The sequence below is a fragment of the Hydra viridissima genome, unplaced genomic scaffold, assembly GCF_058129835.1.
Source record: "Hydra viridissima isolate aposymbiotic clone 2 unplaced genomic scaffold, HvirCarnegie_v1 scaffold_14, whole genome shotgun sequence".
Taxonomy (NCBI): domain Eukaryota; kingdom Metazoa; phylum Cnidaria; class Hydrozoa; order Anthoathecata; family Hydridae; genus Hydra; species Hydra viridissima.
This window is the reverse complement of record NW_028324313.1, coordinates 490,040-511,610: the sequence shown is the minus strand read 5'-3', so window position 1 is coordinate 511,610 and position 21,571 is coordinate 490,040. Positions and strand designations below refer to the sequence as shown.

The following is a 21,571-nucleotide window of genomic DNA, read 5'->3' as shown; positions in this document are numbered from 1 at the left end:
AAAGCACTCTACACATTGCCGGTTTTTCTCCTGACCTTCCGACTGTTTAAGTTGCGTTTTGCAAACCACCTCATATCGTTTAACATAACGAGGTAAAAAAACCATAGCGAGTCATCCAAGGAAGTGTGACGTGTAAAAAAAAACAACAGAAAACCACCAATTAAATGGAGTGTCATCAGGAAATGTCGACCTTAACAATCAACCTGAAGAAGATACAACTTAAACTTAAAAAAAAAAAAAAAAAAAAAGAAAAAAGAAATTGGTATGTAAAAGGGCAGTAATTTTTTAAATAAAAAAAAAAAAAAAGAATTGGTTAAGACATATAAACAAGTTGATAGTAAGGGTTGAATTGTGCTTCCTTTGTTTCTTAACAGGGTTTTTTTTCTTTAACGTTTTATTCTGTAGCAGTTTTTTTATTACGCAATTCGGCTAAAGATTGCCAGCATGCCGGTATGAAACTTCAAGTACCAACAAAGTTGTCATTCTACGCAAAGTAATCAATATAATTGCTCCAGAAAATTAGCTATTGTGCACTCTTGAGTGAAGAAGTTTTAATAAATCATAAATCATGTAAATACATACATACCTACCTAGCTATATAGGTAGGTAGGTATGTAAGAATTAAGTTAAAAACAACTGAGAAAAAACGTACACACGGAGTTTTATTGACCTGCCATATAAATAAATGATAGAGCGAAAAGAATAAAAGTTAAAAACAACTGGGAAAAGACATAAATACGAAGACTCATCAACCTGCCAAGTAAATAAATGATGATTAGGTATCACAACCGAAAACAACCAAAAACTATAAAAAGCTAAAAAAAAAAAAAAAAAAAGATTCGACGAGTAGGAGCAGGATAGAAGGATAGGAGAAGAAGACAGAGTTTTAAAGAAAAATAAGAGAGAATTCTTTAAGAAAGTGTTAAGAAGAATTTATAGAGAAAGAATTTTGTGATTGAAAAATGTTTGGATAAAGAAGAAGTTTTATGAGTGAATAAGTGAAAAAGAAATTTTTGATTAACAGAAGAAGTAAAGAATTAAATAAAGTTAGAAGAAATATCGATTAAAGAAGATTAACCAGAAATTTTGACAGTTTCAAATTAAGAAGAGAAATAATTGATAAAAAAAATTTTGAACACTGCAAGTAGAGTAAGAGAGTATTATCTGCATTTTACAAACGTTATGAATAAAAGAGTGCTAACCATTATACACTGATAGGACGGTTGTTGAGTTATATTTTATAATAGAATATGCTGAGGACGGTAAACGCAAACCTTACCCTTTACCCAGCCCTGTCCAAACAATCTCCAAACCTTCCCCTTTCCTAACCAAGTTGTCCCCAGACCCTTAACCTCAATCCTAACCTCCAGTTATCTTCCACATAACCCTAGAAACCGAACCTCGCTAAATCCCTTCATCTTAAGAGCTTCAACATATAAAACATTCATTAAAAAAACCCCGCCCTCACGGTATGCATGCATGTATGTGTATGTATGTATGTATGTATGCATGTATGTATGCATGTATGTATGCATGTATGTATGTATGTATGTATGTATGTATGTATGTATGTATGTATGTATGTATGTATGTATGTATGTATGTATGTATGTATGTATGTATGTATGTATGTATGTAAGATTGTATTTATGATTATAATTTATTTTTCTAAGTTTTTATTGTTGATAAATGATATATAATTTATAAGTTTGAAAATTGTACTTTGATAAAAATAAAATTTTGATTTTGAAAACTTTTTCGCTTATCATTTATCCAAAAATGGCGGTAACTTAAGAGGGAAAAAAATGAAAAAACATGTCTTCGAACTTTTCTTTTTAAGTATTTAAAAAACGATGTTAAAACAAACGAAACGCCAATGACAATCGGTGCACATGAATGATTTAAAGTCCTTCTGTCATATTATTTGTATTAAATACTTTGCAGTAATTCGTTAAATACTGATATCTACTTTATGATTAATTTTATTGTTACTAGCTGAGAATTTTTTTTTTCCATAAATATTTAATTCAACAAAAATTTAAAATATTGTAAAATATTATTATCAAACATTTCAAATGGAAAAGTCAAGAGCAGAGGTTTAATTTCCAAACATTGTTTCGTGCAAAAAAAAATGACGATGATTTTTTAATTATTAAAGTGTTACGCAAAATCCGGAATACAAAACTTAAGCGATACGGGAAATCTTCGCTGATTTTAGCTCGATATTGAAATCAGGGATTTATCTGTGAATTATGTAAATGCGATTAAAACAAGAAACGTTTTCTTGTACTCATTTTAACTCGTCACATCTTTCCGATTTCCATTTTTACAACTTCGTTCATTTTATTAGCTACAATTGCGTCGTCAAAATAGAGGAGGTTCATGCAATTGATAAACTTATCCAGCGTTTCGTTTATGTCAGTATTGTGTTCTTGTTCTTTCAATATATAATCGTATTTGGAAAATTTCTCGTCGATCAACGTATCTTTCGATTCAACTGCATAAAATGTTTGATTTTCACCTAAAAATAAACAACCTATTTAAAGTTTTCTTAACATAACTTTTCCAGGATGTCACTTTTTTTAGATATACTTTTAAAGAACGGATTTCAAGAAAGTGGACAGTGAATTGGGTTTGCAATTTTTAAAAATTAATTTTTTTTTTTTTTTACCATCAGTTAGATCCTTCTCATAGAAATTCACATGAAACGGCTGCGTATTCTTCAACTTTATTGACTCTTTTAAGGAGGTTTGAGATGAGCGATCATTGATAATGGATTCAAAAAGATTTTGCTTTTGATCGGGCGACTCAAGTTCGACTTGTTTCGAAGAACTCCATCCGAGCCAATCTAATATACAATCATAGATGAACTGCGTCATTAAAATCAACATAAAAACCCACATAAATATAATAAACATGAATTAAAATAAATAAAACGGATTAAAAGTCATTTTAAACCTAAACTTGAAACTAAGGAGGCAGATTTCACCATTTTTGTTCTGTTAAGAAAATAGAAGTTTTAGAAAACAAATTTATGGAGTGTTACAGTCTCTTCTCGTTTCAAAAAAGTAGGCATCCAGCTTTTTCTTTCACATCATTATAAAATTTATGTTTGTTGGTCACTCCGACCAAACTAAATTTATTATGCAAAACATAAGTGTCTGTAAGAAGCTATTTTGATATACTAAGTCAAGTTTTTGACTTAGTATTTGTTAAACAATTGTAAGCAAATATAATTTAAAAATTAAATATTAAGTATATATAATTATAAGTTATATAAATAAAATTACAAGTCGTAAGGTTTTCATATAGGTAAGAAATCGCAAAAACTTCAGAAAAGTTCGTATTAAAATTCGTGATTTATGAATGCTAAACTGCAGTAAGAATACAAGGATAAAAACAGCGACAACCTAACGCCTGCTTGAAGTTACTTTTTGCACTGTGAATAGTTTTTTTATGTAAAAAAAAAATATGTACTTAACAGCTGATAACTGTTTAAGAGCAAAATAAAATAAAGATTTATCAATCATCAACTATGATTCATCAGGCTAATCAGGATAAAAATCTGCAAAAAAAAACACTCGAATGTAAAACAAACATAAAACAATTTAAAAAAAAAAAAACCTTTAAAATTCTCTATCATAAAATCAACCATCTCGTAGTCATTGTTCTGGAACTCCAGGTTGGCACGAACTACAGCAAATACATCGTTCAAGATCGAAATGAACATATTCATAATGATCCAATTCACCATGATGTTAAACCCGAAGAAAAATATTGGTCCGAGAACAGCATTAGTGTTTTCAAATTGGCTGTAACTAAACTTCCCCAATAATAATGAAATGATAGAAGCTATTGTTTTGAAATAGTTCTGATACCCATCCAACAACACACCTAAAGCATTCATACTTAATTTATTGTACTATTACATAACAAATATGTTAAAATCACATTCAGTCTTTAAAATATTTAGGATATAATATTCTCAATAATTTGTTAAAAAAAGGCAATATGGCAAGCTTTTTTTCAGTGCCATCATCGCCAATCATCAATACTTTAAACTTTAAAATACTTCTGTATTAAACTTGTAATTGAAATAATTAGTTACACAAATTTGAATATAATATCTCACATAATCTTACCAAACACAATACTAGAAGAAAACACGATTGAGCACAGAATGATGAAAAAGACGATTCCAAACATAGATAGAGGATACCATGCTGCTTTTAGAGTAGAGGATAACATCGAAACCCGACGATTGAAACGCAGAAGTTTAATAAACTTCAAAGTCACGAAGAAAACAATCAGCGACACGATGTATGTGTACGTTAAGTCCCAGTACGATGCAAACTGGAAGTTGATAAATGCTTGTGGTTTCTTTGTTGGCAGCCGTTTTAACAGCTCTTTGGCCAGAACATCTTAGAAAAAAAAAACTTCTTAGAACTGTAAGCCTTTATAAAAAAAAATTAAAAAAAAAAAAAATGAAATAAGAGAACTCAAAAACTCTTTAGAATTGAGGACCAGCTTCAAATTAACATTCTAATATATTCTATAATAAGTAAAATACCAAATAACTAAAAACCCGAAAATGTGAAAACGAAAAAACAGAACAAGACAGGTGAACTATGATTTGATACCCACTTTTGTAAAAGAAAAAACCAACAGCTACTATTGAAAACACTATCAATGCAACTTCAACCAAGTTCCAAAACTCTTTAAAGTAAACCCAACCAGTCCGATATAAAAAGCGACATTCTCGAATGCTAAACACTAGCATCATCAATATAAACAACACCTGAGAACCAAGCATAGCAATTTCTGTTCCTGATGTTGTTGTATACATCTTGAAAGTAATCACAGAAAAGTTAGGTATAATTCCACCAGAAGCAGGGAACTCTAAGATCATGGTGACCATGTTGAAATGATTAGTGGCAGAATTAAACAGGGCAAACTCAATTATTACAGCTCGTGTTTGCCTGTCAATCCATCTGAACTTCTTTGCTTGCTCCAGTATCATCTGGTTTTTCCATTTGGGGAATATTTCAATGACATAGCCTCCACCATAGTAAGTTTCTAAATCAGCTGCATAAGGATACCCATCAAGTTCCTGCCAGGTTTGGTACCTCCAAGGCATTGTTGAAGGATTGATGGGTGAGCTATACTTCTTTGGAATCGTCCAATTAAAATCAAAATCTCTTGTTTCTTCAAGTGTCACTTTATATGAAGATAAACAGTCCATTTGGAAAAACTCAGAAACTGACGCAGCTTTCATGCATGAGCCTATAGTAAATGAACACAAAAAGTCTATAACGCTTAATGTATATCAAATTAAAAAGATCTATTTAATTTTAAGAAAAATTACACAGTAAATTGATATTTTTACTTTAGTTACTACAATCTATAACAGTATTTAATGTTTATAAAAAATAAATAGTTAACAAATAGCTTTTAAATAGTTAATCATGGTTAATGCTTAACAAAATTTATGATGCAAGGCTTACGTGGTTGCACACGAACTTGTCTAATTCTTATTCCATTTACAATTTTTGAAGTAAGGTCATTTAAAAACAGTTTTCCGGGGAAGTCTTTCTTATCTGTATTACTGTAGAAGTCACTCAAATTATACCAGGGTTCAGGGTAAACTTGAGGAAGAAAAAACTTATCCATCCAAGGCCAGAAATCTTGTGAAGATTGAAGCTTTAAATTATATGGAAAATAAAGATAAAAAAAAGCAGAATACATATAACAAACATACACACATATTAACAACATCTTTTTATATAGGGTTAGGAATTTGTTTAAAATTTGCATATTGAGAACTATTTATGTTCTATCAAGCCCAAATTTTATGCATATGATAAATATGGCAAACCAGGGATTAATCAAAGTCAAAAATACAGTTAAATATTCTTGAATTTATTATACAGCCCCCATTTACAACCAGAGATAAATATTTTTTTACATTTTAATGCAACTGATAGCAATGATTGTTAAAGAAATTATCACAATTAAAATTATCCAGCCTCTGTGATTTATTTTCATTTCTAGGTGGTGAAAATTAAGTCATTGCAAAAAAAAAAAAAAAAAATTAAAAAATTTCTTTAGATAATTGTAAATTGTTGATGAATAGCTAGAACTGGTTCAGGCTTATGGAGCTAGTGCTGTTTGAGGCTTAATTGAGTGAAAAGATTCAAACTACAGACTAATTTTAAAAAGACTTAAAAAAACCTTTTGGTAACCTGCTTTAGTAATGAATATTAAAGGGCCAAATTAATTATTTAATTAAAATTAATTCATAGCGCATGAGGAGATCAGAAAAAAAGATTGTGAACTAAATTTCAGAATTAAGGTAATTCTTAAATGTTATGATTAGAAATCGTTTTACATTGTTTTGTGTAAAGAAATTATTGGTAAATACCTGCATGTTTTATTTTTTAATCGAGCTCTTAGTATTTGCTTTTAGCCAATTATACATAAAGATTTTTCATGAAAAATCGCAAACTAAAGCTTATAACTGATAAATCTCAGGAGAATGACTCAGGAGAATGACTCAGGACTCTCAGGAAAAAAAGAACGACTTATTGGCACTTTATTAAACCTCAATGAATAACAAATTATAAAATATATTCAAAGTAATAACTATATATAAAAGCTTATCGGTTCAACTTGGCTGACACATCTTTTTCAGGTTTTTAATAAACTTTTTAAAAACTCAAAATCTATTGTAAAACTGTTGTTTGGCTTCTTTTTGAATGCTTTTTACCAAACATTGATACAAATTACTGTTTTCAAAAACTTACCAGAAGATAATTATATTTCCCTATTTAAGATGTTTAAAAAATTTCTCAAACTTCATTAGTCACAAAATGTTTTCCTTCTCTTGAGATTGTGAAAGACTGAAAAATATTAAAACAAAAATTCTGAAATTCTGGCGAAATTTGTTGCATATTATATTGCTGCTATGTACAAACTGATGTAAGTAGAGTAAAACTATAAATTATATCAGGGAATTAGCAGTTTAGATGGTGGAGCATAGTATGGCTGTTTTTTTTTAACCAAAAGGATTACATATTTTAAAATTTCTTCTTAATTAATAGATTAAACATATCTCAGTATTAATGTGTAAATATATAAACAAGTATTTCTTTTTTTCAACTTATAATCATCACAATTGGTTTACAGTCTAATACCATTTTTAGATGCCACTAAAAAACGGCCTAAAAATTAAGAAAATAATTAAGCTTACATTATTTAATTTTTGGTAAAAAGAAAGTCAGTGTGAATTTTAGATTCTTTTACAATACTGGTTGGTTTTGAAAAATGTCATAAAATAAACCTAAAGAAAACTTGTAAACTTTAACACATAAGATGAATAACATTTCTTGTAAAATTAAAACTCTTTGGTGTAAAATACCAACAAGGGTGTTTTCCAAAAAAAGTATACTGGAAAATTAATCTCAATAGATTTATGACATACAAAAGACAAAAGACCTTGTTAAGAAATCATTTTAATGTTTGCTTTAAAGCAAGAGAAGATGGACCAACTTTAGAAGATACCTAATTCTTGTAATAACACTTAAAAAACATTCTGAGGCATTCCAATTTAACACTCAATGATGTCTAAATATGTAACTTATAATAGATCTATATTAAACACCAATTAAGGTTTAGAAGGGAGCTTTAATGAAACTGATATGGAAAATCAAGAATGTTGAAAATGGGGCAGTTATTTTAAAGTAATGTTATATAAAAACTTTTCCAAAAGAAATAAAAACATCACTTCAAAATTTGACTTGTAAATAAACTGAATATCAAGAGCAGTCTGATTATTCGAAATGCAAGTAAGATAGGGAGTGTGACCACAAACAAGTTTTTTTTTTTAATCTATTTTAACACGCTTCACTTACGTTTAAGTACCATGTTCTTAGAAATTTCTTAAATGCTTCAAAACAACAGTCTAGTGTTTGTTTATAAAACACTTTGTACGTAAGTGTGTTTATGACACAAGCATTTGAATTTTAAAAATTTTAATTTTAAAAAAGAAAAAAAATAATAATTTAGCTTTATTTTTGATACCTTATTGAAAATTTTGTAGCTTTTTGCAGGGTTAGTTTTAGTAGTCCTCATTCTCAGATTAAAAAGTTCCTCTACATTTCGAGTTTGGAAGAAAGTGAAATTTTCTCGTGTCATATAACCAATGAAGAACACCAAAAAAGCGTAAAAAGTGTATAAAGCAAGCTCTTGCGTGATAGCATACATCTTTAGTTTTTTCAACCTCAACTCTCTCATTCCTGCCAATGAAGTAGAATCAAGTGGTTGTGCATCAATATCAACTCTATCAAAAATTGTTTGTTCATTTTTTGGTTTGTGGAGCCAAGTTTCATCACGAGCCAACACTTTCCCTTTAAAGTCAAAAAAAAAACACAAAGGGGTAGTACAGAAAAATTAGGCTTTGTAATGAATATTTATACTGCTGTCAACAGAGGATCTGTTCATCTATTGGAATAATGCAAAACACCAATTTGAACTATAGAAATTTAAAAAAATTAGGTTTTAAACTTCTGTGTCTTAGTGCTCTACTTGTTAGACTGTATTGCTAAAGATAGGTTAAAGGTATGATTAGGTGAAAAGATTGGAGTGAATTTAGGTGAAAAGAGGTGGACGGATGTAAATAAAGTAAACATTGTAAAATTAATCATCTAAGTTAAACCTTGCTTCTCCACTTCACTTTTTTCTTCTTCAACATTTTTTACAATAAGAGCCACAAAAATTGCTACTAAGAAAATCTTCATCGGTTGAATTAATAATATGTCTTTTACCTAAACAGAAAGTAGATTATTATACACATTAAATGCCTTCAAGAGAAAAATCTTGGAGCTGTTTACCATATTTAAACTTATATAGAATTTGATTTGAAGAAGGGTTGAGTGGAAGGGTAAAACAAAATAGTTATCTTTTTTTTACAAAGAATGGATCGACTCATAAACACTTAAGATAATGATTTGATCACACTTAAGATAATGATTTGATCACACTTAAGATAATGATTTGATCACACTTAAGATAATGATTTGATCACACTTAAGATAATGATTTGATCACACTTAAGATAATGATTTGATCACACTTAAGATAATGATTTGATCACACTTAAGATAATGATTTGATTTAAATATTTAAAATTTCCTAAATAGAACAAGTGACCACATCTGCTGAAAGAGAAAAAAAAAGTGAATAATAAATACCTATCATAATCCTTATGATGTAATATAAAAAACATGAAAAGAAAAATAAGATAAAGTAAAATGTACCAAACAAATAGTTACACTAGATAACCAATTTAAAGATTTAGCATTTCCAAAACTCATCCCATATAACAAAACAATATAGCTGCAGCCAAATATATTTCCAATACAAATAACCCATGCTATGTACAAACACCAATGCGGCAGATAAAATTCTTTCCGGATTTTTGCTGATGGGTCATGTTGTTCAATAACAATGCATGTTGTATTTTGGTTTGAAACCAGATCTGTAAAATACACTAAATGATTTACGCTGTTTTGAGACCTAATGAGGATATATATATAAACACACACACACACAATGTAATCATATATTTGACGAAGACAGGATTAACAGAAAAAAAAAAAATTAAACTATTTGTATTGAAATGGTATAAGCATGTTAAATTAAATCTGTAGTGAAACGAAAATACAGTATCAGCTAGGTTTTTTTTTAAATTTTTTACATGTTTAATGACTTTCCCCATTTAAAAATAAAATTGAGGTCATATTTTGAGATAACTATAGGTGATATAAAAAGCTGATCCCAGATATGGTTTCAGCAGCATTTGGTTTAAAAAATTTTTACAGCATACTTTTTTTTGGACTGTGTAAGTTATGAATGGTGGGGTCTAGGATTAGCAATAGAAATTGTGAAAAAATAGAATATTTTGCCAGAAATATTGGTTGAACACAATCAAATTCAGAATGAAATTTAGAAATTCACAATGAAATTCAGATTCTTTATTGTTGTTTGATTGCTGGGTGTAAAATATTGGTTATTATTATTATTGGGTTAAAATGAGTAAATGAATCTAGAAAAGGGTTTCAAAATTGTTATTTAAAATCTTTCTTAGTCATAAGTTATTTGTCATAAGATATTTCAAAGCCAGTGTTGCACAATCTTCAGTTGGATTTATTTTGCTGCAACATAGAAAGACTATCAAAAGAAAAGTAGAAAGATTTATAAATAAATATAAAGCAAAATCGATCACTTGCTCCATAAAGACAAATTCATGTCAGTTACAGAGAGATCTTGTGATAAAATTTAAATGCAGCCAAGTTTTGATAGGAAAAACATCTATTATCTCAAGAATATAAAGCATATCATAAAAAGAAAACTCCAAAGTGAACCATTGACGGAGAAATTAAAGCAATTTTTTTGATCTTTCAAAATTAAATCTTTCAAAAAAGCAATGTAAAATTTTAAGCTGAGAAAAACTTGAAGACAATAAAACCTATTGAAAAAAAAAATTTTTCACAATTGCCAGGTCAGCAATATATTTATCAGCCAAAAGGTAAATATATTGCCAAAAATTTCAAGTATATTCAAAATAAAAGATTTGCTCCCTAGTTCTTTGCATGGCAAACAATTTGCTCCTATGGTTTTAAAAGTGTGCCATATATTATTTGTAAGATTTCGAACTTGCATTTTTATATGGAATAATTCTTAAAGAAACATCTTTTGACATTCATTAAAAAGCATGGCAAGCAGCATTTTGGTCTGATTTGGATAGAATTCATTACTCCAAAAAATCACTAGAATGGTATAAACAAAATGGCATCAAATCAGTACCAAAGGAAGCAAATCTTACAAATTGTCCTGAGCAGTGAATTGTTAAAAACTATTGGTCAATTATAAAAGGATTCCTATTAAAAAGTAAGAAATCAGCTTCAGATGAAGAAGATTTTAAGAGAAAGTGGATAGCAGCTTCAACAATAATAAATCAAGATCCAGGAGATGATAATAAATCTAGATCCAGGAGATGATAATAAAATACTTGCAAAAATATTTGGTTTCTACCTAAGCATCCTGTTAAAAATCTAAAAAACAAATAATTTAGTTAGCTTTGTTATGTAAAAGAGAGTTTTTGAGTAATTAATATTTAAGGGTGCTGAATTTCATTGTGTTCAGCTAAAAAAAAAAAATATGCAATCATAAATTTAGTCAAGTAAGAACCAATCCATGATTCAGTTATTATGCACTTACCAAAACCTCCAACAAAAAGCCATAAATATTTCTTCAAATATACTTAGAAATTTTTTACTTAGGAAAAATGCTTTTATGAAAGACAATGATGGCGAGAGTATTGCTTGGTCTATGAAAAAGTGGAAGCATGTCATTTTCAGTGACAAGAGTAACTTTAAATCATAAAACAGGAAAATAAATAGGAAAAGCAAAGTTCTATTTAAAAGATTTAAACATAAAAAGTATAGAAAGGAAGGAGGAGAGTAGGCGTGTTGACATTTTGGGCTGCTTTGATTTTATTAAAATAGGTTTGGGTAATACCTACACAGATCAAATCAACCAACACACCTACATAGAGATGCTGAGAACTGCATAGTTCTGTCAGCACACATACTGATTAATAGAAACAAATGGTGGCAATTCCCATCCAAGCTTGGATTGGAAGGTTGGATGGAAGGTTGGATGGAAGAAAATGATTTTAATGCACTGACCAGCATCATTACCAGATTTTAACCCAATCAGATTAAATTGTGCTTTGTGCTTTGTGCTTTGTGCTTTGTGCTTTGTGTGTGTGTGTGTGTGTGTGTGTGTGTGTGTGTGTGTGTGTGTGTGTGTGTGTGTGTGTGTGTGTGTGTGTGTGTGTGTTTCTTTTTTGACACTTTTAAACATCAAGCCTAAATTCTTTCAAAATAATATAAAAAATTTTTATTATTAAATCACTTTAGCTTTGCAGGGGATAATTCAGTCCTTATTAGCTATGCAGGGGGTAAAACAAGACTCATAATATAAACATAAGAGCTGGCATTTTGATTTTCTTGCTCACAACAAATAAAAACAAACTTCAGTCCCTTTTAATCTTATTTTAATGGAAGCAAGAACTAAATATCATTTGGAGAATTCCTACCAAAATTTCCAATAAACAAATCTTAAATTGATGAAAAGGGATGTATATGTTGCAAAAAAGTATAGGGGTCTTATATTTTTAGCTTTGATGTTTTCTGTTGCAATAATTTTGATTTAACAAAGCTTTTTTAACGATTTATTGTATTTTCGTGTTTAATAACATTTCATAATGATATTTTACATTTTTTTTAGTATGAGACTTTTCTTTAATATGAGAATTTTTCTCACAAAGAAACTATAAATTTGTTCCCAAAAGTTTTTTCCCCCCCAAAAAAAAAAAAAAAATCTCTTTTAGTTTTTATCTTATAACATGAAAAACTTTACACAATAAAAAGATGCTTTCTTCAAAAAAAAAAACAGTTTGAAAACAGTTTTTACTGACATCTTTCAACATTTATAAAGCCAAATTTGGATCTACTTATAAAAAAATTTATCTAACAATTTTTTTTTTTTCCGATGATTAAAATATTATATGTAAAGTAAGAGTTTTGTCAATCAAATTTCTCAGATTTTTGTTATTCAAATTAAAATACAAACTAATGTTAAGAAATTGTCCAATATTTCAAATATAATAATAATAATAATAATAATAATAATAATAATAATAATAATAATAATAATAATAATAATAATAATAATGATAATAATAATAATAGTAATAATAATAATAATAATAATAATAATAATAATAATAATAATAATAATAATAATAATAATAATAATAATAATAATAATGATGATGATAATAATAATAATAATAATAATAATAATAATAATAATAATAATAATAATAATAATAATAATAATAATAATAATAATAATAATAATAATAACAATATATAATAATAGTAAAAATAAACAACAAAACTAAAATAATTGTAATTTTAAAAGGTGTATTCTGTTTATATCTATTTAGGGTCTCAAAAAAAAATGCAAGCAAGATTCGGATCTGCTCATAAATAAATATATCAAATAAACTTAAAATTTTTTTAAAAATTAATGCAAAGTAACAGCTTTGTCAGTTAAATTAAATTACAAACTAATGTCAAGAAGTGGTTTAATATTTTAAGTACATACAAGTTCTTCTGTTTATATCTATTTAAGGTCTCAAAACAAAATGCAGGCAAGATTGCTTACCACTGTTTTCAAGTAAATGTACAGGAGAGGATGATCTTCTTTGTACTTCTTTACTTTCGTTCACAGAGGAGATACTTTCTGATTTGCTTTTTGTTGGGATTTGGAATGGTCTAATCGATCGGAACAGCCCAACAAGTATCAAGTTCACAGGTATGGTGATGCAAGCACTGATCAATGCCACATAAACCTGAACATAACATTGTAAAATATAGAGTTTACTTTCCTTATCACATCACCAAAAAAAGGAGGTAAATAAACCTCTCTCCTATCATCAAGAACTTTCTCAGCACGTTTTTTAATTATAGTAGCAAATTATAGAAAATACAAAACAACTGATTAATGTTTAAATAAAAAGCACTTAATTATTTACAACAGCAAAAAATCTACAATTACAGCTACAAATATGAAACAGAAAGCTGGAAAACAAGTCAATCTTTTGAATGTCCTAATAATCTTAAATAATGCTGCAGACTTTATAAAGTTTGAGAATGCATTATTGTCAGACCCAGTTTAAGTACTTAACAATATTATAACATGCAATGAACAAACAATGCTTTAAAAATGCTTTTGGTATTATCTTAGACTTAAAAACTCAATTTAGACTTTGTGCAAGAAGTAAAAATCAAGGCAAAAGTTATCAACATAATTTTAAAAAAATCTTATTGAAAGTAGTGGTCAAAGATACCAAACAACATTTTTCTAGCATCACTAAATTAGCATAATAAGCATAATACAAAATCAATACATCATCAAATTTTAAGTACAGTTGATTGCATGAAACAAATTGTGAACAAATAAAAATTTTTTTTCAATGCCACATTAAGTACAGCTAATAATAATTTGAAAATGTTTATGTAACCTTCTACAAAGCAACACATAAAACTTCAATAATTTATGAGTCATACAATACATTGAATAAAATATGAGTCTGTACAAAAACCATACTTCATACATATTTTGAATAACCCCCTTTTAATAGTTTACTAAAAATTTAAACAGTTTCTTTTAACTAAGTTTTCCACTAACCTGTCCCCATGTGAAAGAAAAATTGGCAATCTTGTTTTCAGTTGATGGTTCACCTGGGGGAATACGTTGATAGAACATTGTGCTAGCTGTCATAGCTGTCATTAGCAAGGATACTGCAACAGACAGCCTTTGGCATCTAGTAAAATTACTTCTAGGTGGGCGAGCAAAGATTGAATACCATAAATGATTCTCAGCAAGATCACGCTGCGCTTTAGTAGTAAAAAGATAGTTAAAATTTGAAACTTCTTCAGGTGCTGCAACGGGTATAACACAATCTAACAAGCAAGAGTCACGATCTACAGCAATCCAACGATGACCAATAAAAAGAAACTGTTTCTCAGTTTGTAAATCAATTACCTCAATGTTTCTGATTAGAAAAAAATAATAAATTCAAAAAAAAAAAAAAAACTATACAAACTTATTTGGACTGAAAATTTTCATCAGATTGCAAAGTTATCAATGACAATCTTGAACAAGAAATGAATTAAAGCATTTGAAAAGAGTACATACACAGATTAAAAACTTATTACAGAAAGTACTTATACCTTATGTACCAACCTCCACCACTATTATCATGCCATAGCCGAATGAAATCTAGGTCACCAAGTGAACTATTTGTAGTCATTATAAACACATCACAGCTTGATCTTTGAAAACATTCTCTCTGTGAATCTTTCAAACGTCTCACTCCACTGTCATTTAGATCACCTGTTAATGTTCAAAAGAAATATGTTAAAATGATTTTTTGAAAAATGCAGCCCTAATGAGTAAAATATGAGTCTTAATGAGTTTTTTGCACAAACAGAAACTATTTATATTACAGGAGTGCCCATAACCTATGTTTTAGAATTCAATATTAAACTTAACACCAACTAAAAAATTTATCAAGCAAGGGTAACATACTTGTTTGTTTGTGGATAAAAATGTGGTATTCACTTTTTTTTTTGGAAAAAATGATTTAGATTAATAGACATGTTTTGACTACCTTGGTATACATGCTTGTGTCATTTGACAGTAAAGACTAATTTGAAGCCATTAATAAGAACAATTCTTTTTTAACGACATTTTTACCATTTTTTTTTTTCTTTTTGCAACATTTTTTTCATTATGTATTTTGGTTGATGATTGCCAGTCCAGGAATTTGTAACTGCGTGGCCAAATTTTATTTTCACTGTTTAAATTTTGATAAAAGATCGATATTTTAATATTTTTGCTTGCAAAACGTGTAAGAATGTGTATAAAAGATTGATATTTTAATATTTTTGCTCGCAAAATGTGTAAGAATGTGTATAAAACCATTCTGAACAAAAATTTTTAAACTTAATTTGAACGATTGAAATTTGAAATGTATGAAAAAGTGGACAAATAAAAGAAAATGAAAAGAATTCCCTAAGAAGGAAGAATAATACAAGAGCAGATCAAACAAATGAAGAAGGAAAAAGTGAAAAAGAATCATCTGAACCTGTTGCTAAAAGGAAGTTTGGAATACCAGTTAAAAACATTAACCAATATGTACTTTATGCTTTTAGTGAAATTTTGAATATTTTTAGAAATTAAACTTTAAGAATATCATTCATTCTTACAAAATGCAATTTCTAAATACATAATCTTAATGTTTCTTTTTAAATTTATTGGACTTTTTCTCATAGGAATTTTATAATAGCCATTTTTTTAAATACCACAAAAAACTTTTTTATTCCAGCAAAAAACAGATTTTATACTGTAAAAAACAGATTTCATACTGCAAAAAAAATATTGGTTAGTTAATTTTTTTGTTATGACAGTTAAGGTGCAATTAAAATGGGATAGCAACGTGTAATATTTTCTTTTCTTTACATTTTGGTTTCATTTAAAAAGAGCACATGACTCAAAAGTTACAATTGCTCAAAGTTTCTAAGAACAGAAATACAGCAAAAAATAAATCTTTTACCCTAGACGTACTACACCTTCCTTTTTTTTTTACAGAAAAATATTTTTATATTACATTGTATTAGATTGTTTACACTACACTACATTAAAAAGATTTCAGTTTAGTTCTTTGAACTTAAAACTAAAAAATTTGTTTTTTTTTAAACAGAATTTTACCCACTTCTCCTATGTATAAATATATTTTAAACATAAAACTTTTCTTACCAGCAATAGTGAAGAAAATGTTTGATTTTGTGCCAGCATTTCTTTGACTACCAGTATTTACTGTTATTTGGTACAAATAACTATCTTCTGCTAGATTATCAAGAAGGGGGCAAACACCAATCTAAATTTTATAAATAACATAATTTGATTTAACTATTTCTGTACGCTTGCTATATATAAATGCACTTTCAAGAGCTTTAAGGATTTTTGATGGTTAAATTCAACCATAAATCAATAGCATTAGGAGTGGTAAGGAGATTATAATGTAAACAATTAAATTCTAAACTTGATTTTAGTATTTAAAGAGATAAATAATCAAAACAGAAATAGAAAAACTACAAAAACAATCAACTTGTTGTAGATTTAAAAATCAGTAAGCCTGCATTATTTTTTACCATAAATTAAATCACTTTTCTCAAACAAACAAACGTAGACTGGTATAAACTAACTTTGTTCCAAACTCAAGCTAACTACAATGAATTCTACACAGGATGTGCTACAATCAACTAGTACAGTAAGTATTGAAAATTAAAGAAATTTGGTTACTTTTTTTGCAGTCTTTGTTTGTTGGAAGCCCAAATTCATTAAATAAAACACTTTATGCAAACATGTAAAAATGTATTAAAGCCTTAAGGAAGTACAAAGAAGAGAAAACAAATTCTTTTAGCTCACCTTTGAAGTATCTTTTTTATCTATTCTCCTGGCCACTATTAATCCAAGTATCCACATCAGAATGATTATTGCAACTGTCACAAGAAGAGCATATCCTGATTTTAACAAAGCTAAAGAGGGTGTAGGAAGCGGATTTGGGGCAACAAAAAACCCACCAAAAGCAGTTAAATGATTGCATTTGCATTTTGTCACAGCAAAACTTGTGGTCTGAACATCGAGCTAAAACAATGCTTATAAATATCATGACAATATAAATTGTCATTATAAATAACTGTAAATAACTTAGGTAAAGATTAACAACAAATACTTTCCAAAAGCATTTTTGCTTTTAATTTAAAATTTCTCTTACATACTTTATATGCTACTTCTAAAAACAGATTTTTTTTAAGATTTCAAAAATTATACTTGTAGCACATCTAGTTTTCTAAGCTATCAATTGAATTTTCCATTTATTTCATTTTCTTCAGATATAGTTGTTAAAGTTTATAAAGAGGATTATTTGTGATAAGGAAAATACATATCCAATTATGTATTTTCCTCATCACAAATAATCCTCAAATAGTGTCTACATTATTTCAATTTTTAATAAAAAAAAATAACTATTTTTGATTCAAATCTAGTGAGCAGGATAAAGTGTGGGCACCTCATGTAATTTGCATTTCTTGTGATTTCCAATGCAATTTGGAAAACAAAATATTTGGTTTGAACCATAATTCATGACAACTATTACTTTTGTTTATTATATCTTCTTCAAAACAAAATAGGATTGAATATGGAAAAATAATTCCAATTGCTATGTAATCAATGTAGATTATTAAAACTGAATTACATAGAAGCATTCTACGTAATTCAGTGTAAATTAAACTTAAAAATTGGAAAGGAGAGTTTTTAAGGAAGAAAAGATTTATAATTGCAACTTTTTTTTCACTGCAAAAATGCAGCAAGTATGAACCACTTTTAAACAACAACGAAATTTATATCCATCAAAGCAAATGTCCATTTTATAAAATGTTGGGGAAAAACAATTATGGTAAAAAAGACAGAACAAGACCTATTTATGATCAAGACAAGATCAACATTTATGATCTCTTAGCAGTAATCTCAGACGAGCTAGACTTAGAACTCCAACTAAGCAACAAACCGCACATACCTCACACCCATCAGACATCCATTTGCTTGTATCTTCATCCCAGTAATTACATTCTGTGCAAAATGACTTCATCTCATAGTCAAATGTTCCTGCATACTCTGGCTCATCAAAAGTATACGGATTTGAATCTAACTTTTTATCAGGCATTGGTCCAAAATACGAAAATGATAAATGCAGTTCACTCTTGTTCGAGAAAGCATAGGTGGAGTTGTGGAAATTCCATAGTACTAGTGTGCCATCTGTAAGAAGACGGGCATCTTGATTTCTTTGTAAAAGTTCAGAAAAGTTTCCACTTGTTTGCAAAACAGAATTAGCAACATTTAGATTGGACTTTTGTTTTAAACTAGAGTTAAAGAAACCATAATTCTTTGTCATAATAACACCATCTTTAGCAGAAATGTTGAGCTTGATGTCGTAATCATCTTTTGAAGCAACTTTTCCAAACTGAATATAAACAATAAGGTTTGTTAAATTTTTCTGATCGTTTCTATGCACAAACTTTAAGAGCATGTTACATTTTGATGTTATTGGGAGTCTAACTTGATATATATCTTCAGGCATTGACAAAGATATATTTTTCCCATTCATTTTTTCAGGAATATTCTTAATGGCAATATGAATTGGTTGCAAGCTGTCTTTTACTTTTATTGGACGTCCATCTGGAGATTGAAATGAAAGGCTCTGAGATTCAGAGAGAATGTTTTGTGATCTATTAGTGTCCCATATGTATGGCATAACTTTCATTCTCACATTCTAAAAGACAAAAAAACAAAGAAAAAAAACAACATTTTTTACAAAATATAATTACAATATGAAACTTACACTTTATAATATATTATGGTTTATACTTACTAAAAGTACAGTATTTCAAACTTACATTGACTAAGATTTGTGAATTTATCATAGAGTTGTTAAACATATCATTTGAATCAGGAAGAGTAAAACCATATTCATCGCTTTCACCTTTTTCTGATAAACCAATAGAGCTGTTGCTCAAACTACTTGAATATTCTTTTTTTAACACAAAGCTAAACTGGCTTGTTTGCCCCACTGTTGCATTTTCACTTGGAACTTTATAAGATTGTGCTGCAAAGAAATAATCATCCATAGATTTGAACAGCTTTGACATCAACTCTGCATTTTTCTAAGCAAAACAACATTATTTCAAATGTACACATTAAATGTCAATAACTTTAAAGACAGTTTTCTAAGAACAAAACAAAACAAAAAAACAACTTTAATGAAAATCACAAAATCAAATTGCCAACTGGTTCAATTTGATGAAAATTACATGAAACAACAAAATTAAAATTAGTTTGATAAAGGGATTAGACACACTGAGGCAGGCAAGAGATCAAAAGAACCAAGATTTTGAGCAACAGCTCTGTTTTTGTTTTGACTTTGACAATGGTGTTAAATGGTTTATGGTGTTAAATGGTATACTTCTAACAACACTGATAACAGTAGAGAATTGTTTATTATTTTTTATTATTTTTACTCAAAGAAAATTTTTGTTACCAATCAAAGGATTTTGGTTTAGCTTTTTTCAAAAAGTTTTTAATTAAGTTTTATGATAATCATTGTCAACCCTACAATTATAATGATAATCATCATCAACCCTGTAATCATAATCGTGATTAACCCTATGTAACAAACAGAATTATATTATAAAAAAGCTTTTAATAAAATAGCCCTTAAGTGTCAAATTTAATTTCTGCCTAAACAAAAGCATTTGGGAAAAACCTAACATACAAACTTTTTTATGTAAGGGTAAACTAAATTAATGGAATAATTAATTTTATAAATCAAAACAGCTTTAAATTACTTTTTTTGACAAAACAACATAATTTTGTTCAAATCTCACGTACAAAAATTATCAGGCCAGTGGAAATAAAAAATTTTGTTTGTTGCAAAAAATGCATTTCATCAAATCTAGTATAATGTTGGGTAACCTTTGATTTTGATGAATTCTTGTTATCTACTTAGGACTGAATCACCAAGTTTCTGAAGAACAGACAACTTGATGTTATTCCATTTGTTCTTCAAGAGGTTCTCATACTCATGGATATTTTTTGGCTTGTGCTGTTTCATCTTCTGTTTGATCTCATACCATTATGTTCTGTGGGATTGATATCAGGCAAGAATAAAGGCCAAGCTAATGTTTGTATATTGTTTTGCTTGAGCCAATCCTTGACTTTACCTGATGTATGCTTGGAATCACTGTTGTGAATAAAGAAAAATTCTTGTCTAAAACTAAATTTTTGGGTTGATGGTAACAAACTCTGCTCTAAGATATCACAATAATAAAATTGATCCATTATGATACAAATAACATAATTCACCAATTTAATTTTGCATGAAACAGTAACAGAACCCCCACCATGCTCGAGCCACAGTACAATGTGAATTGAATTCTTCCTTGGGTGTTCTGCATACCATTACCTACCCATCAGACCTGAACGAATTTCTATTCATCAGACCAAATGACTGTTTCCCAAAACGTAATGTTGTTCAAGATCATTTTGGTGTATTGTAGGTATTTACCTCAATTGACCTTGTTAACTTATGGTTTTTTTTGTGCTCCACCACCAAAAAGCCCAGATTCATAAAGTCTATTACGAATGGTATGGGTGTGTAATGATTTTCCAAGTTCTGTCTCAGACCTTTACAGCATTGGCAGATTTACATTAATCAGACTTAAATTTACGTACTATCAATCCATCCAATGTTTAGGTTGTTTTTCTTTTTTGACCGAGTTCGAATAAATTACAGACACATTTTGTCTGTTTGTATTTCTTAATAAAGTAACGTACTGTCTCTCAAGGAAGTATAGCTTTAGCAGCAGTTTCCTGTTGAGAACCACCGCTCTAATAGTGCTAAATTACGAATGTTTTAAGATCATTACTACTTTCTTTCTTTTTAGGCACCTTTTTATTTGATTGTCATCTAGTCAAGAAATCCACAAGTATTTATATTATTATTAGTGGTTCTAGGTATAACATCAACACATTTCTGTATTGTTCTTAAAAAGTCACAAAAGCATTAGAACTTTTTAAGAATATTCTTTTTTTTTCCTTTGGGCCAATAAGCTTTGTATGTGATAATTATCAAATTTATGCTGTCTGTCAATAAATCAAGAACAAAAAAACCTCTTTTTTTTTTCTATTGAAAAAAAAAAAATCATAGAAAGTTGTAGATTTTAGCAACACGGAGAAACACTTCTTAGACAAGATAGCTAACAAAAACACACTTGTTGAAAAAAAGCTAAGTTTTAGCACTGACCAAAATCGTTAA

General features: G+C 28.6%; 1 protein-coding gene across 1 annotated transcript in view; it reads right to left on the bottom strand.

Moving 5' to 3' along the window:
• Positions 1 to 1,980: 1,980 nt before the first annotated feature.
• Positions 1,981 to 21,571, bottom strand: part of LOC145193214 (polycystin family receptor for egg jelly-like) — a 43,508-nt gene continuing 23,917 nt past the window's right edge. Inside the window, exons 18-33 of the mRNA XM_090071102.1 lie at positions 19,155 to 19,421; positions 18,278 to 19,030; positions 17,128 to 17,346; positions 16,456 to 16,576; positions 14,868 to 15,030; positions 14,323 to 14,689; positions 13,297 to 13,483; positions 9,315 to 9,535; positions 8,714 to 8,822; positions 8,080 to 8,405; positions 5,505 to 5,700; positions 4,645 to 5,283; positions 4,143 to 4,421; positions 3,625 to 3,894; positions 2,672 to 2,848; positions 1,981 to 2,521 (exon numbers count right to left, since the gene is read on the bottom strand). Coding sequence (XP_089927228.1) covers positions 2,304 to 2,521; positions 2,672 to 2,848; positions 3,625 to 3,894; positions 4,143 to 4,421; positions 4,645 to 5,283; positions 5,505 to 5,700; positions 8,080 to 8,405; positions 8,714 to 8,822; positions 9,315 to 9,535; positions 13,297 to 13,483; positions 14,323 to 14,689; positions 14,868 to 15,030; positions 16,456 to 16,576; positions 17,128 to 17,346; positions 18,278 to 19,030; positions 19,155 to 19,421 — 4,512 coding nt within the window. The 3' untranslated portion in view covers positions 1,981 to 2,303. The remainder of the gene's footprint in view (positions 2,522 to 2,671; positions 2,849 to 3,624; positions 3,895 to 4,142; positions 4,422 to 4,644; positions 5,284 to 5,504; positions 5,701 to 8,079; positions 8,406 to 8,713; positions 8,823 to 9,314; positions 9,536 to 13,296; positions 13,484 to 14,322; positions 14,690 to 14,867; positions 15,031 to 16,455; positions 16,577 to 17,127; positions 17,347 to 18,277; positions 19,031 to 19,154; positions 19,422 to 21,571) is intronic.